The sequence below is a fragment of the Hemicordylus capensis genome, chromosome 3, assembly GCF_027244095.1.
Source record: "Hemicordylus capensis ecotype Gifberg chromosome 3, rHemCap1.1.pri, whole genome shotgun sequence".
Lineage (NCBI taxonomy): Eukaryota > Metazoa > Chordata > Lepidosauria > Squamata > Cordylidae > Hemicordylus > Hemicordylus capensis.
Window position 1 is genome coordinate 192,314,319 of NC_069659.1, and position 17,611 is coordinate 192,331,929.

Here is a 17,611-nt window from a genome sequence, read left to right on the forward strand (position 1 = left end):
AGTCCTCCTGATGCTTTTAGGCTAGAGAGCAGAGCTGTGTTTTTTCATCCAACTATGTAGACAGACAGATACAGAATATTAAACTTGCAACCCTACAATATTTTGTAAGAGGGACATGATAAGATTAATTATTATTATTATTATTATTAGCATTAGCATTTTTCCGATTTCTATACTGCCCTTCCAAAAACAGCTCAGGGCAGTTTACACAGAGAAATAATAAATAAATTTAGGTAATTAAATGGTTTAAAGAGTACCTTTAATTGTTAGTAGCTCTAGGTGCTAAACATTCAAGATTATAATGCTATGCACACTTACTTGGGAATAAGTCCCTTTGAACTGAATAGGACTGACTTAATTAAACACAGAACTGGGCATTGCCCTTCTACCACCATTCAATGCAAATAATAAAATTAGAACTGGAGAAGCTATCAAATTGTCCTTATACATGCAAGACTCCACAGGTAGAAATAGCAGTGCTCACTAAAACTAGTATCCAAGCCAAGATTGAAAAGACATTTTTGAATAGAAGTTGAGCAGAGGGTAAAACAATTCAGTTGTACTGTTTGGGTGGTGAACATCATTGACTGACTGTTTACAGATGTCTACTAATCTTTCCAACTTTGAGAACACTCTAAATACTGCCACTCTAAATGCTGCCAGCTGTCACTCGTATAAAGATGCTATGCTTTACACTGCTATTGGCATAACAAAACACTACTTAAATAATTCATTGCAGTACTTTTCTGTAGCAGGTATTAAGCCATATTGCTTACGGTTTCCTCTGATGCAGTGATTAGATTGGTGGTAAGAGAGAACTGAAATATGTTTTGCTAAATTGTGTCCCCTTCAGGAATTACTTCTACTTTTTAAAGTTGGTATTATGGCTAGTCATAATACTATTGTTATTTATTGCATTCTTGGTATTTTTTGTAATTTTTAAGGTAATATTATGGTAAAATAAAAGTTTTCTGAAAGATGTATGTCAGATGTTGGAGTTGGGGGGGTGCAATTTCAGTGCTTGCCCTAGGCGCCATTTTCCCTAGTTACGCCTCTGATCCAAAGAGACTTTTCAAGAAACTGAGTCAGTCTGGGCCTTCCCTATTTGGATGCAGAAAATCACATTATAAAGATTGGAAGAAAAATGACCCAGCTATGGTCTTTCATGTCTTCCTTTCAACTTTTGCTCCTCATAACTTCCATGAAGTCAGTAAAAAAACCTTACACACTTGTTGAGAAGGCAATCCTGAGCAAAGAAGATTGCCCTTTCTATTATGAATAGTGCAAACAGAAAACTTTGAGAAGTCACAGAAGGCTGGAGGGAAGATGGAGGCACCCCCATGCCTGTGTAATAACATTTGCCTACTTGTTTCCTCTCCTATCCTCTGGAAAAATGGAAGCTGTTAGGCTGGAGGGACTACACAGTTTTTTGGAAGCCTGTAGCTTCCAAAACCTCACCTATCTCATGTTAGAGAACTACCCATAGCATTCCCCCTCCCAACAGTGATCAGAAAGGAGCAGTGGGGTCAGGGGCGTACTAGGGGTGGGGGTCCGTGTTTGCCCCTCTCCCTGGTGGTCCCTTGGTGTGAGGGAGAGAATGAAGAAAATAGGGAGAGGGTGGAGCTCGGGGGCTCTCAGGAGCTCGGGGGTCTGGGTTCTTTGAACCCATCTGCTCAATTATAGTTACACCCCTATAGTGGAGTTATTTATACAATTTTTAGTAGGTCATATTTTGGGTAGATAACACCAGGCAGTGCTTTTAGGCAATTTGTGTATTGATCAAACTCTTGAACATTTCTCAGCTATAGTTACCAAACTTTGTTTCAGTTCTGGAAATGACATTATAAATTATACATTCAAGGTCTGAATCAGAGATAGAAGACCATTGAAAGAAAGTAAACCAGCCAGTGGCTCTTGACTTGCTTCTAGGGAGCAGAGTTCCATAGGAAATGCAGATGAGAGATGGAGATGTGTGTGCCTTAGAATCATCCTTGTTCACAACAAAGCCGTCACAATTGGATTATAATATTACTGTGCAAGGAAAGCATAATGCAAAGAAATTGGATGAGGTGCATGAAAGGTTTTGGTTTATTTTAATTTAACAAAACAAGCAAACATTGTGGCTAATTAAACACAGGGGTACTTCACTACATGCAGTATTGCTTTTTGCAGTTCTACATATCTGTGGGTGTCTAATTGACACCCAACCTCATTATCCACAGATACAAAATGATTAAAACCTAGGGATGTGCACAAATCAATTTTTAAAATTTGATTTGTGCCCAAATCGAATCACCGGATTTGTTTTGTGTCGGAATCTATCCCCCCGGAATCACCCCAGATTCAATTTTGATTTTGATCTTGATCTGGACAAATTTGGACCACATATCAAGGTCCTAGGGCCACCATGGGTTGGTCCCCATGGGTGCCACCTACCACCCAAATTTCAAGGCAGCAGGGCACTTGGTTGATTTTTAATGATTCCCCCCCATTTTTACTGATTTTGTATATTTCCGCCATAGGAAATAATGGGGATTCAAAGTTGCCAGCTGCCATTTTGTCAAGAGGAGCCATTTTGTGGCTCATATTTTAAAGGCATTTTTTCTGTGGTTTTTCATGGAAAATTTGGGAATTTGGGAGTTGGGGGGTGTACTGCTGGATAGCTAGACACCTGCAGAGCATGGTAGGGCCTTTTATTTGCCTTTTGGGTGGCCTTTTTTGCATTTTTTTCTGTGCTTTCTCCCCACAATTTCCCAGTCTCCAGGAACCTTACCCCCCCCCGACTTTAATGTCCTGTTATCCACTGTTCCATTATCCATGGTTCTTCTAGAGAATGAGGTTCCCCTGTATTGTGCTCCTGAGCTGGAGAAGATCATGCATTTCTTCAGTGGAAGAGTATCCCCTTCCTTGGCTATGCACTCTTTGTACTACAGTAACATAGTACCTGACACAGTTTGAGTAAGCAAAGATATTGTACCATAAAAGCAAATATAACAATGTCAGACAAACGGTCCGTCTTCTGTTTGTAAGAAGTTTCACCTCTTCCTCATCAATGTCTAATTTGTAGCAGTTTTCCTGATAGCACAAATATAATTTGCAATATGCATTTGTAAAGCAGTGGCTGCGGGGGGCATTGCTCAGTGGTAGAGCACCTGCTTGCCTACGTTTCATCCAAAGTTCCATCCCTGGCACCTCCAGGTAGAGCTGGGAAAGTCCCCTGAGCCTGAAACCTTGGAAAGCCACTGCCAGTTGGTGTAGGCATTACTGAGCTAGATGGACCAATGGTCTAACTCGGTATAAAACAGCTTCCTATGTTCCTATATAACATTGCTACAGTCTTTTTATACCACTGTGGTGGTATTCCTGATACATAAGTAAACTATGGCAAAACGGGACATAGGCTGTTTTGCTGACATGAAGCAGGGGCCAGGGAATGGGGAATCAACTTTGCATCTTGTTTTACTTTGGGGCCCTGGCCACCTGACTTTCTCCTGTTAAATTCCCTAACGTTGCAAAGAAATCTTCCATCTCTTCTTGCAGGAGGTGGTTTCTCTTGTCTGCATCTTCACGTGCCCGCTCAGAGTTCCTCAGCTTAATTTCCAACATTACATATTTCTTCTTTTCTTGATTTAGCTCTTCTTCCAGTCTTGTCATCTGTTTCCTCAGTTCTGTGTTTGTTTCTTCAATTCTTAGTCAAGAGACAACATAAATAAATTAATCTCACAGGAAATGCTACTGCTGCCTGGGAAAGCCAAAGCAACCATCATAGCTATGATCATTTTCTGTATAGCATTTTAGCAGCAAGTAGACCAACTGTGGTTTGCATATGCAAATATCTAAGTAACACAAATCTACAGGAAGGTAGTTTAATTTTATTGATAAGTGGAAGGAATAGGGAAATACAGTTACTCCATGATCAAACCAAATACTCTGAACACCAGCTGACATTGAATATATTCAAACCCTTGCATTTACATGCAGCCTAAGCTTTCAAACTTTACAAATGCAGGGCTAGGAATGTGTCAACAAGCAAAAGTCTGCTTTCAGTGCTCAGGCTTTAAAAAAGCAATGAGGTCATTCACACAATCGAAAACTGTGTTCTACCTGGGTTTGGGAACTGTGTATACTCCCAATTTTTGATTGTGTGGAAGCAAGGTTAGAGGAAAACCTGGGTAGAAGTGATTGTGTGGAAGCAACGTAGAAGAGAAAGCTACCCACGTTTTCCTCTAACCTTGCTTCCACACAATCAAAAATTGGGAGTACACACCGCTCCCAAACCTGGGTAGAACACAGTTTTCGATTGTCTGAATGACCTCAATGGGGCTATTCTGACGATCAGCAAAAATCGGGCTAGCCTCCGCTAGCCCAATTTTTGCTGATTGTCAGAACCACCAGGCTCGCAGCTGAGCCCGGTGGTTCTGGAGCGGCTAACCCACTCTGGAACCCCTGCTAAAAAGCAGGTTTGCGGAGCGAGTGCTCCGCAAACCTGCTTTTTAGGATCGTGAGTAGCGGCGGTGTGCCTTTGCGCCGTGCCTACTCATGAGTAGACCCCTGGCCGGGAGGCAAAAAGCCGCCTCCCAGCTCCGGGGGTCTCCCCAGTATGCCCTGCGCACTCGCACAGGGCATACTGGGGCTTGCGGGGGCTGCGCGGCCCCCGCTCCCTCACCCCCTCCTGGCTCCGTCACGGAGCCAGCAACTGTGTGGGAGGCTGATCTGGCTGCCCAGGGCTCCCTGCCCGCTTGTCTGTGGGGAGAGTGGGATTAGCCCACTCTCCCCACAGTTTCTAAACAAGCGGGTCTCACGGATCGTGAGACCCGCCTCAATATTTCCAAACCAGGAGCAAAACCAGTTTGAAGAACCTTAGGGCAAACCCCAGAAGCTGTCCTCTGCCTAACTCCTTAATCTTTCATTGTTAAATTAGTACATGTTTCCCCAATACATTTTGTTTGCATAGCTAAATAAGACCCTTAACCTTCATCCTGAATTTTGGGTAATTTTCTATCTCCTGTTGTGAAAATGAGTGTAAACAGGAAAACCACTGCACTCCCAACTATGCCCTTGTTGTCATATTTTTACATGTACTTTGGTACACAATGGGGCTATTCTCATGATTAACAAAAATCTGAGAGCCTAGCTCGATTTTTGTTAATCTTCAGAACCACCGGGCTCGGCTGTGAGCCCGGTGGTTCTAGAGTGGGTAACCTGCTCTGGAACCCCTAGTAAAAAGCAGGTTTGCAGAGCGAGAACCTGCTTTTTACAATTGTGAATAGCCGCGGCGCGCCTTTGCGGTGTGCCTCTGCCTTCGCGGCGCGCCTCATGAGTAGACCCCTGGCCGGGAGGCGAAAAGCCACCTCCTGGCTCGGGGGTCTCCCCAGTATGCCCTGCGCACTTGCGCAGGGCATACTGGGGCTTGCGGGGGCCAAGCTCCCCAGCCCCCGCTGGCTCCGTCTTGGAGCTGGCAATCGTGTGGGCGGGCGATCCGGCCACCCAGGGCTCCCTCCCCACTCACCCGAAGATCGTGAGACCCGGCTCAATATATCCACAATGGAATAATAAATTATTGCATTTATATTTTTAATAAAAAAAATGACACAGGGTAGAAAACACCACTAAAATGCGCGGTCCCCATATCAGGGTGGGGTGGGGATCCCTGGGTAGTTACGATCCCATTCCCATGTTAAATCAATTGGGAGAACTCTAGAATGAATGGACTTTCTATGGTGCGGTAGTTCCTATCCCATTATGGGTTTCGATAAGGTCTAACCCAAACATGGGGTTTAGTCAACTGAGAGAAAAATAACTCTGCAATGAATTGACTCTTTATGGTGGAGTAATTACTATCCCATCAACTGTTCCCTCTAACAGGGATTCCCAGATGTTGTTCACTACAACTCCCAGCATCCCCAGCTGCAGTGGCCTTTGGCTGGGGATTCTGGGAGTTGTAGTCAACAACATCTGGGAATCCGTGTTAGAGGGAACACCCCATGTTAAGTCATTTGGGATGCTCATTCAGGGAAAGAACACCCTGAAATCATTCACATGACCTTTGAGGGCACCAGGAACAGCGGTGATGTGAATTCAGTTCGTCCCTGGGTCCGCCTTAAGCCAATCAAACAGACACAGTGGGAATCAATTAGAGGCTTGGTTTAATGCTCTGCAGAAGCAGGTAGACAATGGGGCTCATGCTCCACATTGAATACCAATTGGTTATAGGTGCATCTTACATTTATACAGACAATCTGAATGATGCTGACATAGTATACGTGGCAGTAAAATGGTGGACTAAGTATCTAGTATGCATGCGAATGATTCATTGTTCATCTGGTGATCACTCCTTATTTGGTTACATCCTGTTTTATTAACTTCTCAGCAAAGAACGGTGAGAACCAAGTTTCTTTAGATACAATTTAGTGGAGAGAGATAATCATGTGAGGCCATGTCCTTGAGCTGGCCTGAGCTGGGCTGGGGTTACTTTAAGTTAGAATTAGGTTTTCTAAGCAAACTTGGAGATGCTTTGGTATTCTATGTAAAATGGAGTTACTTTGGTTTACTCAAACACATCAGCGGGAGGGCTACTTCCCCGCAGATGAGCTGGCAGGGTCCCAGGCCACATGGCATTCTGGAGGTTGGAGAAACACTGCTCATCCTCCAGAAATCCTGCAATGCTCCATACATTGGGGGATTACCCCATGAGCGGGGCATTCTAAGCAGGTAGCCCAATCAGACACACAACGGGGGACTGGGGTAAGAGGGTACATACCCTCTTATCTCAGTAAAAGCCCAAGGAAAAAACCCTAGACTTTTTCCTTGGCAAGATAATAACAGGATCAACCCTGTGAAGGAATGAAGCCTGAATGAGGTCAGGAGGCCATGACCCAGGCCCAGACCATGCAGAGGCCCATTGGGCATGCACGGTGGCCTCCAAAATGGGCACTGCCACAGAGGGCAGACTCAGAATGGGCTGAAGGTAGCCCAAACCTTTGATTTGGACATTAATGGAGGGTGGGGGGGACCTCTGGAGAGGCCGTGGCCTCAGAGAAGCCCACCCCCGGGGTGGGGGGTTTATGAAAAAATAGGGGTTATAAAAAAACATTTCTCTTTAATTTTTTTTTTAAATCCCCCCAAACCCAAACCGCATGGTGGTTGTGGGGAGGGGTGTACAAAACCGAACATGCCCAGGCTGATTTGAGTCCGGTCCAGACTCAAACCAAACCGGACAACTCAGTTTTGTGCACACCCCTAGTAGTAGTAAAATGTTGTGCAGGGTTCAAAAATTCACAGCTCCTGTTTTACAGTTTGATTTTGGAAGGAGAAGAAATATATTGGTTTGATTTTGGAGGGAAGAGAGGGTTTGATTTGATTTGGTATGTTTTAAAACAGGCCCACTCAACTTTGCCTACAACTCCCATAATCCCTGACTACTGGCCATTGTAGCTGGGGATTATGGGAGCTGTAGTCCAAAAACAGCTGAGGGAGCCAAAGTTGAGCAGGTCTGTTCTAAAATAATGGAGGGAACTTGACTTGTGTTGATTGGTTTGTCTGGAAAATTTTGGAGGGGAAAAGTAAAATATAAGGAGGCTATCAGAGTTTTAGAGTGCAAGTTGGAGAGCAGAAGAGAGTTTTATTTTATTTTAACATTTTATATCCTGCTCTTCCTCCAAGGAGCCCAGAGTGGTGTACTACATACTTAGGTTTCTCCTCACAACAAACCTGTGAAGTAGGCTAGGCTGAGAGAGAAGTGACTGGCCCAGCGTCACCTAGCAAGTCTCATGGCTGAATGGGGATTTGAACTCGGGTCTCCCCGGTCCTAGTCCAGTGCTCTAACCACTACACCACGCTGGCTCTTCGCATGAAGGAAGTTCATGGGAACATGAAGTTCACATGAAGGAGTTCAAGGTATTGCAAGTTGCTGTCAGACTCAGAAGCAGAGTCAGAGAGAATCAGAGCTGGTGCTGGAAAGGCAGCTGAGAAATCTCTCGGAGAGTTATGACTTTTGGGAGGACTGAATCACTCCCCAGACAGCTGAAGGAACAGTCTGGGATTCAACCCCCAGAACTGGGAAAAGACCTGAGGCTGAGCAAGGGACAAGCCAGGCTTGCTGCAGAAGCTGACGAGGGGTGGTTGCAAGAGGACTCTTGGTAAGGACTCTGAGTTAGGGCCCAGAGTGTAGGGCCCTTTCTCATCTTTTATTATTATTTGTGCTCATATGGTTGCTGTTTTGTACTAAATTCTCCAAAAGAAATATTGTTTTGAAATGAACTATTTTAACATAAGGGTCTTTTCTTATTATTATTTTGAAGTTAAATATTTGTAGGTTCTGTTTCCCCACTCCATGCTTTGAAGCCTTTCCACCCTACCTAACTTTAAATAAGGCAGAGGTTTGGAAGGCCATTTTAGTAGACCCAGCCAGAGGGGAAAAAATACAAAAGTCTACTTGGTGGCAGTGGTGAAGCTTAAGAAGAATCACCGGGCTGGTTGAGATCACCACAGGCTGTGACATGTGGTGGCAGCATGGTGGGATCTGTGACAGGCCCTGATCCTGACATTTCACACCTAATCCCCGCAGCCCCCACCGCTTTGTGATGGAGCCGGCAGTCATGTGGGCAGGCAATCTGGCTGCCCAGGGCTACATGTTTGATCATCTGTGGGGAGAGCGGGCTAAGAACTGATCATGAGAAGAGCTTCCAAGATTAACTCATTGCAAACACTAGGAGAATATTCTCACAACCACTCAAAAGCGAGCTAAGGGAGCCCAGCTTGCTTCCGAGCGGTCGTGAGAACCACCAGGCTCACGGGCGAGCCTGGTGGTTCAGCGGCGGCTAGCCCACCTAACTACCCCTCCCCTAAAATGAGGTTAGCTGAGCGAGCTCTCAATTTCTGTGACTGTGAGTCGCCATGGCATCGGGGGTCTCCCCAGAATGCCCCATGCACTCGCAAGCATCATTATGGGACTTCTGGGGGGGGGGGGCGGACTGCCCCTATCCCCACAACCCCAACTGGCTTTGTGATGGAGCCAGTAATCATGTGGGCAGCCAATCCAGCCACCCAGGGCTAGCCCCCTGATTGTCTGTGGGGAGAGCTGACTCGCTCTCCCTGCACAACCCTATTAGGCTCTATACACTGATCATGTGTATCCTCACAGTCTGACATTCTGGGAGGGGCTGTTTCATCTGCCCAAACTAGGAAGTACAGAATTATGCAGTGTATTGGACTATTTTTCAGACACTATCATCTTTCATGATCAACTGAGAGTACGGGGGGGGGGGGACAGAAACAGGAGAAATAGGAATGCTGTTCACATGAGCAGCCCTAGTCAGGGAAGTTCCAGGATGTCCTGAACTAGCACGGGGGCATTCTTGGCAGACCCCCGATACTGGGAGGCTGCACATGATCAGGAAGACAGGGTCCATCAATCCCATGATCCCAGTGGTTCCCACAATCACTGGAAAGCAGGCTGAACTCCCTTAACCCACTTTGCAGTGATCGTGGGAATAGCCTCATTCAGTAGCAGGGATACCAGCCACCAGAACAAAGGCAGAAGAATTGCAACAGGCAGTACCTGCATCATCTCAGCTTCATCACACCTGACATACTATAAACCTTATCTGCTCTTTTCTAATTTATAATTGTGGGACACAGCCCAACAAATGGGCGTGGGTGGAGCTTGGTTCCAGGTGGAGACAGGTTTTACTTCTACCAGGATGTGTGTGCTACTTGGTTGTGGACCGGGTCTCACGATCAGTGAGACCCGGTTTGGGGCAGTGAGCAGGAAGAGCGGGCTTAGCCCGCTCTCCCTGCACACGAGCGGACAGGGAGCCTTGGGCGGCTAGATCAGCCACCCACATGATGGCCAGCTCCGTGACGGAGCTGGCGGGGGGTGGGGGAAGCATGGGCCACGTGGCCCCCACAAGCCCCAGTATGCCCTGTGCGAGCGTGCAGGGCATATTGGGGAGACCCCTGGAGCCAGGAGACAGCTTTTTGCCTCCCGGCCGGGGGTCTACTCATGAGTTGGCGCAGCGTGAAGGTGCGCCGCAGCTACTCACGATCCTAAAAAGCAGGTTTGCTGGAGCGCTCACTCCGCAAACCTGCTTTTTAGCAGGGGTTCTCGAGCGAGTTACCTGCTCCAGAACCACCGGGCTCAGCTGCATGCCCAGTGGTTCTTACGGTCAACAAAAATCGGGCTAGCCTCTGCTAGCCCGGTTTTTGTTGATCGTGAGAATCGCCCCTGTATGTACTCATGCAGAGGTGTGGGGGCAATGGAAGGAGGTGCAATGTGTGCTGTCATGCTGGAACCATTCAAGGGGGAAATTAGAGTAGGGAGTTGAGGGTTGCTTTGTGGATGCCATGCCTTGCAGAGGTTTGGGGGGTTGGGTGTGTATGCTGGAGTTATGGGGGGTTAGGCAGACCCCCAAGTGGTTAATAACACCTATTATTGACCCAGTTGCATACAGCCTCCTTTGGAGCAATGCAGGCGACTCTGAAAACTCCTGTTCCCCATTGCTCTTAGTTCTGATCTTCTTTCAGTCTGGGAAAATGCAGGATACTGCATTTACTTCTGCTCTTATCCTCTAGGCAAAGCACTCCAAAGCTAGCTGCAGACTGTTATTATTATTACATTTTATATTCCGCTCTTCCTCCAAGGAGCCCAGAGTGGTGTACTACATACTTGAGTTTCTCCTCACAACAACCCTGTGAAGTAGGTTAGGCTGAGAGAGAAGTAACTGGCCCAGAGTCACCCAGCAAGTGTCATGGCTGAATGGGGATTTGAACTTGGGTCTCCCCGGTCCTAGTCCAGCACTCTAACCACTACACCACGCTGGCTATTATGACTATTCCTGAGCCCTGCAGGGATAGTGCATTCCAGGCAAAGCACACCATTAGCCTGACAGTACCTATCTTTTCTCTAGCTTGCCTGCATCAAATGTTGTTGTTTGCAAAATAACTCAAATACAGACATGCATGTATTAAATCCAGTCTACAATGACGAAGCCTATCTATTCCTATTAGTTCATGACATGTCAAGCCCACTTGTAAGAGCTGCCAGTAACTTATGCCCACCCCTGATAACCAATGCAGTTCTGTTTTGTTTTGCAGTCTAGAATGTTAACAAAAAGGAAATCTTCCTCAGTTGCTGGAACCTCAATCTTTCTGACAGTGAGGAATCAACTGGAGGTTTTTCACACCTGGCTTTTAGTTTGCATCTCCTCCAGAATTGAGGGGGTGCATTCACATATCTACCAAATATACCCCGATGTCCCTTCAAGCTATCAAGGAGCACTTCACACCCAATTCAGGTTTTTCATTGTGTGATTTACCCGATTTATATCCAGGGTAAAAAACAAACAAACTATTTTTTGTGCCAGATTTTATTTTATTTTTTGGCAACTACGAATTCAACTACGAACTGAGAAAACATCTCAGTAAACCCGTGGTAAAGCCTGCTGTCTGGGAAAGCTCCTGGTGGCAATGAATCAGCAGGCAGTGGCAGTAAGAGGAGGACCAAAGCAAAAACAAGTAGGTCTGCATATTGTGCAGCAACTTATGCAACCATGAAACAACAGTTGGAGGAATGCGTTGCAACTGCATTCACAAAGAAAACCACTATCATCTGTGTTTGGCTCTGATGGACAGAAGACATTGGTATCATATGTACCCAAGGCTGTACGTGTGTTGTCAACCATGCACCATGATATGGTGGTAGAAGGGAAGCAGAGGAAATCATGTCGCATTTTGCATTACAATGTGATGAAGAATTGAGTTGACAATGTAGACCACCTGGCGAGAATGTACAGCTGTCAACGGAAGATCCACTGGCATGGTTTTTCAACATGATAGATGTTGCCAGTATCATTGTCTGGTTGTCCAACCAGCCAGACTGGGAACAAAGGTCTGCAAGGATGATGCAGTGCTTGTTCCTTTTTAGCTTTGGAGAACAACTCATAGATACCCATATAAGATGAAGACGATTGGAATTGCTGGATCTGCCAGGATGTGAACTGGCAGATAAAAAACCAGCATGGATTGCACTGGGCTATAATCTCCCATGCACTGCGGAATGTGGGACAGCACCCAAATCTGGATGTTGTTCCCTTTGCTCAAGAAAAGCTGATAGGAAAACAAACAGAAGATGTGACAGTTGCAGGAGACTGGTTTGTAGAATGCATTCGAACAGTTGCCAAACTTGTAATTATTGCCTTTTGGTTGGTCACACTGTACAGTTCCTTACAGGAGAAATGTTGAGAACTGAGCTGTTGGAAGTTGGATCCTAATTATCATTGGGTATGAAATGTTATTTTTTCTTAGGTAGCAACTCACATTTTCAATTCACAGGGTGCCATACATTTAACATATTTGTATACCATCCACTACCAAAGTCTCTAGGTGGTTTACATGGGGTGGGCTGTGAAGCATCATTGTAGGTTCTGCCATCTAGAAAAGTTGGGACACAGCCAGTGCCTTTCTACTCAGGAGTGGAAAGTCTTACTTGTGAGAAAAAATAATGACTCAGGTTAAATGGCTTAAATCTCAGACTACTTACAAAACTAAGGGGTTAATCTATGGCCAAAAGAAGAGGAAGAACCACTAGATATTTAGGCAGGAGTGTAGCTGCCATTGAGCCAGGGGTCCCCCAACTGTAAGTGAAATGGGGCAAATGAGGGTCACCTGCTGCCTTGCCCACCCTTCATCATCTCTTGCATCCCTGCACCAGGCAGACACCCCCTTTCAATGCCTGCTGTTGTTCCAACATGGCCCCTGGCACTGTCTTCCTCATATCGGTGTTGGTTGTGCACTATCAATTGAGCATGCCTGCTTGCTCTTGCCACACGCTGTCCCAGGCTGTTTCATGCAGCGCTGCTCTCTTGCGTATTTCAGACTCAAAGGAACTGAAGTTTAAGTAAACTCTTTCTCTTTATTTATAGAATGCTTCTGGAGCTAATACAGGTACTGCATGCTCTTTCTCTAGATCTTCTGACTATTCACTCCACCAATTCACTTCCTGTTCCTCTTTCTAAACTCCACTTCCCTGTTGCTGCTTCTTACAACATATTGTAACATCTTTCCTTTTCAACAATTTTCAACAAATTAAAAACAAACAACAAACAGACAGAACAACCGTGTGAGGTCAGCAGTTACCCGCATTTAGCCCACTGGAGAGACTTCTGGACTGTTAAGTTCATTAGGTCTTAACATTAGATATGCTTCTAGTGGTCTTATTAGCCTTGTATGTGTTGTGTTGCAGGGATTCCATGCATTTGCTTGTGGTGGTGTTGGTTGTGGGCCAGATGTCACTTGTGTATCTGGATCCTTGGCAGATTCCATACTGCTGCTGATGAACAAGTTGTCAAAACTGTCTTGATGTGTATCTTGAGATGTTTTTTTTCTGATAAGCGTGCTCTTTGTCAGTGCTGTGTAGCTGTCAGCAATTTTGTCTGAGTTGATGACTTTTGCTTGTGGCTACTTTATAGGATCTGTGGCCAACAAGGCCCAGCACACTGGCCTTTTCCCAGTTTTTAGCATGTGGCCCAGTGGGTTATATTCAGACTGTGCCACCTCTGCACAGTAGATAAAAGCCTTTGGCTCATATTATAGTTCAAGACTTGTTGGAACAGCTGTTTTTCTAGCTGCATTCATGTACTTGTACCCCTTGGTACCCGGATTGTAACAACAAATCTTTCATAGGGAGTAGTGACCTGGTTCTGTGTCCTATAAATAGTTGAGCTGGGCTACTGTCCATGCCTTGATATGATGTACTGCAATAATCTAAAAGAGCCAGGTATGGGTCACCTGCTGCCTTAATAACCTTAAGCAGAAATATTTTTTGGCTGTCTTTAATGCAGATTCTGTCTTCCCATTAACTTTGTAGGTAGTCAGGAGACGAGGTTTCATGCTGAGATTCCAGCTGTACAGCAAACCATTTAAAGTCCAAGGAGGTATATTGTGGCCCATTATAAGATAAGAAAATGTTGGGTATGCCGTATCTTGCTCTGCATGTGTGTGGGAGCCTTTCCCCGCTCCCCCCGATAAGCAAGTTCTTGTTTTGAGAGTGTGAATTGTGCTGCCATACAAGCAGCGCTGCATGGCATAGCAGGCAGCTCTGCAGACCAAGACTGTGCCTCCGGGAATCCCACAATGCACTGTGCAACACACGTGATGCCTTGGGGGATTCCCCCAAGAGACAGGCACTCCAGGCGCCTGTCTCTGTGTGTGTGTTCAGTTTGGTCTCTATGTGTGTGCCTGTCTCTATGTGTGGCCTGGCTAGCACACACACAGAAAGTCCAGGTTAAGAAAGTGCTCACTCCCTTAACCTCGGCCAGCAGCTGAACTAAAAAGCTGGGCTAGGCGGTGCTGGCCTGCTGGGATTGGGCCTGATCCCAGCAGTTCTCACGTACAACCTAACCCAAGCTGAGCATCCCTGGGCTAGGTTAGGCTCAGTGTCAGAACAGCCTCGTAGTCCACAGTGACCAAGTCATTCCTGTTGCTGAGGTTAAATAAATCAGTTCCCAGGGCCTGGATGGAATGTCATGGGGATGTAGTGTCTCTCTTTGGTGGTATATTCCATGTACTTGCTCATGTGGTCATTCATTCCTGGCTAGTAGATGCACTGTTTTGTTTGCACAGACATGCTTCAATGCCCATGTGTGAGACATGAAGCCAGTTCATGATGTTCTGCCTCAGGGCAGCAGGAATCACCACCCTGTCTCTCTTATACAGAACTCTATCCTGTGTACATAATCCATCCCCACAGGTATAGTATGGGGCCACTTCCTGAGGAACTTGTGGCCAACCTTTTAGAATGGCCAACCTTTTAGAATGATTTGCTTGAAAGCTTGCAATACACCATCTGTTCCATACTCAGTTGTCTAGCTCTGAGACTACTTTTTGCAGTAGGAAGGTGCTGCATCATACTGCAGCATTGTCTCAGCTGAGAAACATTCAGTGTCAGATTGCAGGGGTGGGGCATACTAATGAGTTGTTTAATCCTACTGAATGCCTCCTCTTGATCCTGAGTTCATTCCCAGGCAGCATCCTTGCATGTTAGTAGCCTGAGAGGCTCACATGCATCTGGACAGGTAGCTGACCATTTCAATAAGCCACCGTACTCCCTCAACATTCTGCGGCTGAGGCATTCCCGTAATGGCCCTCATCTTTTCAGGATCTGTTCAAAGGCCTTCTGAAGTCAATAGATGCCCAGTATAGGGTACCAATGTTTTTCTCAGCAGTATTTTGCAAGCATTCAATTTAATATTCCCCTGCAAGCATCTGTTGAGGAGGTGTTTTAGTTTTGCATCATGGTCTCTTATTGCCTCTTCTCTCTCCTCTTCTTCTAGGACAAGAATATAATCAGCCACAATCTTGATGCCTCCTAGGGCTTGGGACAATTTGCACTGGAAGACTTCTGGATAGGGATGTGCAAACAGGTTTGATGTCGAACAGGTTCAGTTTGATGGTTTGATATTGAACTGACCCTCCCGCCAGTTCAGTTCACTATCAGACTGACACCCCTGCCCCCGGCTGTTCAGAGGGGGTTTAGTGACCTAAAAGATTAATTCTAAAAAAATTGTGAAACCCCCCCAACCCAACTGGGGGGGAGGTGTTTAGGGGGTGCCAACACTGAACATACCTGGTCCGGTTCAAGTCCAGTCAGGGCAATGTGGTTTTGTGCACACCCCTACTTCTGGAGCAGAGCTGATTCCCATTGGCATCCTTAGCCAGCAGTACCTGCCAAAAGGGGTACTGAATGTTGTCAGCTAGCTAGATTGGCCATTTAACTCCACGTGCCAAAATCCATTCTTGATTCACTAATGGTCAACACTTTTGCTCTAGAATGATAGTAGTACATACTCAATTGCTGGATGTGGGTAGTAACTTCTTTTGAGTGCTCCACTGAGTGGTTTTGGATCAATGCAAATTCTCAGTTTACCTGATGGATTCCTCTCTACTACCAGGCTGCTGATCCAGTCTGTGTTTGTTTCCACTGGTGCAATTATGCCCTCTCCCCCTTTGGCAAATGAGACAATTCTTTCTTCTGTGGTTCCATCAACATCAGTGGAATAATGCATTTAGGTAGTATCACCAGTTGCACTTTTGGGTTTATTTCTAGATACAATCTTCCCTCAAAAGTTCCATTGCCCTGAAATACATCTTTATAGCCTGACAGAATGGTAGGCGGAGACACCACTCCCTGTTCCTGTTCTTCTGCAATTAGGAGCATGTTATGGTGTTGCACTGTAATTAGCTCCATGTCGCGTGCTACCCAACTGCCCAGGAGTGGATTAATGTCTGCCACATCTATCACTATGAATTCCAGCCAGTATTTTTTGTGCTTGTGTGGATATCCTATAAACAGATAGTACTTCCCTAGTTGCTTCACCCTTGTCTTGTTGTATATTAACAGCAACTTGTGGCATTTTTCCATCCTGATGTTCCTATTTAATAAAGTCACTGGAATAACATTACAAGCAACTCCACAATCCACCTGAAATTTTATAGGTTGTTGTTCTAGTATCATAGTTGCAAATATGGCTGAGGGTTTGTCTTCTTCTTTCCCTGTTGTGTATCCCATGAGGCTGTGTGTCTATCACACAGAAATACATATAAATATGTATAAATACATTAAAAAATATTCTTCGTCTGTAGTGTCCTCTTCTCTTGTTACTGTTTGTACCATTTGTTTAGTAGATTGGTGGCTGTGGCACTAACTTCTCAAGCGGTTCATCTTTCCATTGCCTTTGCACTCCTTGCCTACACTAGGCACTTTCTCTTTCTGTCTATCATGTAATCTCCTACAATAGAGGCACTGAATTGTCTTGGTTATGTATGCAGGTGATCTGCCTAGTTTCTACCCCCCAGGGTCTTTTAAGTCTGAACCTGCTCTGCAGAGAAGTCTGTTGATATATTTTGGATCCATTGTTTGGATAATTCTGCTGCCGGTGCAGTCTCTTGGCATTTCCCCAGGTTTAGGTCAGTCTTTCGTAATAATCTTTCCCACAGCACATGTGCCACAGACAATCCTGATTAAGGAGTTTTCTGTATCTCCAAAACTGCATATGGATGCCAGTATATTTAATGCTATAATATTCCTTCTGATTCAGAATAAAAAGCTGATATCTCTCCGTAGTCTAATTTTCCATGGGTCAATGCAATAAACACTTTTAGTAGATGTTTTAATGTCCCAAGGACCCAGTGCACTGTTGCATTGACTTCCTGGCCCTTTCCCCCCACCAAGTAGTAAAACAATTTTACTGCATTTTCTCATCATTATCTGCCATGGTGAGGACTGTATATAGGGTAGACTGTTGCCTCCATTGCTGCCATTCCTGTGCCGGTTCTTTGTGTTGAAATCTAGGGAACTTGGAGGACTCAAACTTTCCATGTTGTTTTCAGTGCACTGCAAGCACACTGAGGCTTTGCACCCTTGCAGGCTTTCTTCCTGAGCTTCTTTCGTTCCATGGGCCTCACAAGCAGGGCAGCAGCAGCAGAGCAAGGCAAGGCAGGCCACAGCAATGCAGCAAGGCAAGGCAGCTCTCTCTCTTCTTCCTCCAGAATCCAGAGGCAAGTGAAGCCAGACAGGCACTGCCTGGTTTAAATACACTTTGAAACTCCCTCATTT

General features: G+C 45.5%; 1 protein-coding gene and 1 long non-coding RNA gene across 3 annotated transcripts in view; one reads left to right on the forward strand and one right to left on the reverse strand.

Annotated features, from left to right (window-relative positions):
- Positions 1-2,065: 2,065 nt before the first annotated feature.
- The window catches only part of ARHGAP22 (Rho GTPase activating protein 22), a 95,231-nt gene continuing 79,685 nt past the window's right edge, over positions 2,066-17,611 (reverse strand). For both annotated transcript variants that reach the window (XM_053305944.1, XM_053305945.1), the window contains one exon: positions 2,066-3,688. In XM_053305944.1, the coding sequence (XP_053161919.1) occupies positions 3,460-3,688 (229 nt within the window). In that variant the 3' untranslated portion in view covers positions 2,066-3,459. The remainder of the gene's footprint in view (positions 3,689-17,611) is intronic.
- LOC128349527 (uncharacterized) lies at positions 11,119-17,557 on the forward strand. Its single transcript, XR_008318838.1, has 3 exons — positions 11,119-12,279; positions 13,865-13,931; positions 15,330-17,557. It is a non-coding gene; the product is annotated as an uncharacterized LOC128349527 (long non-coding RNA).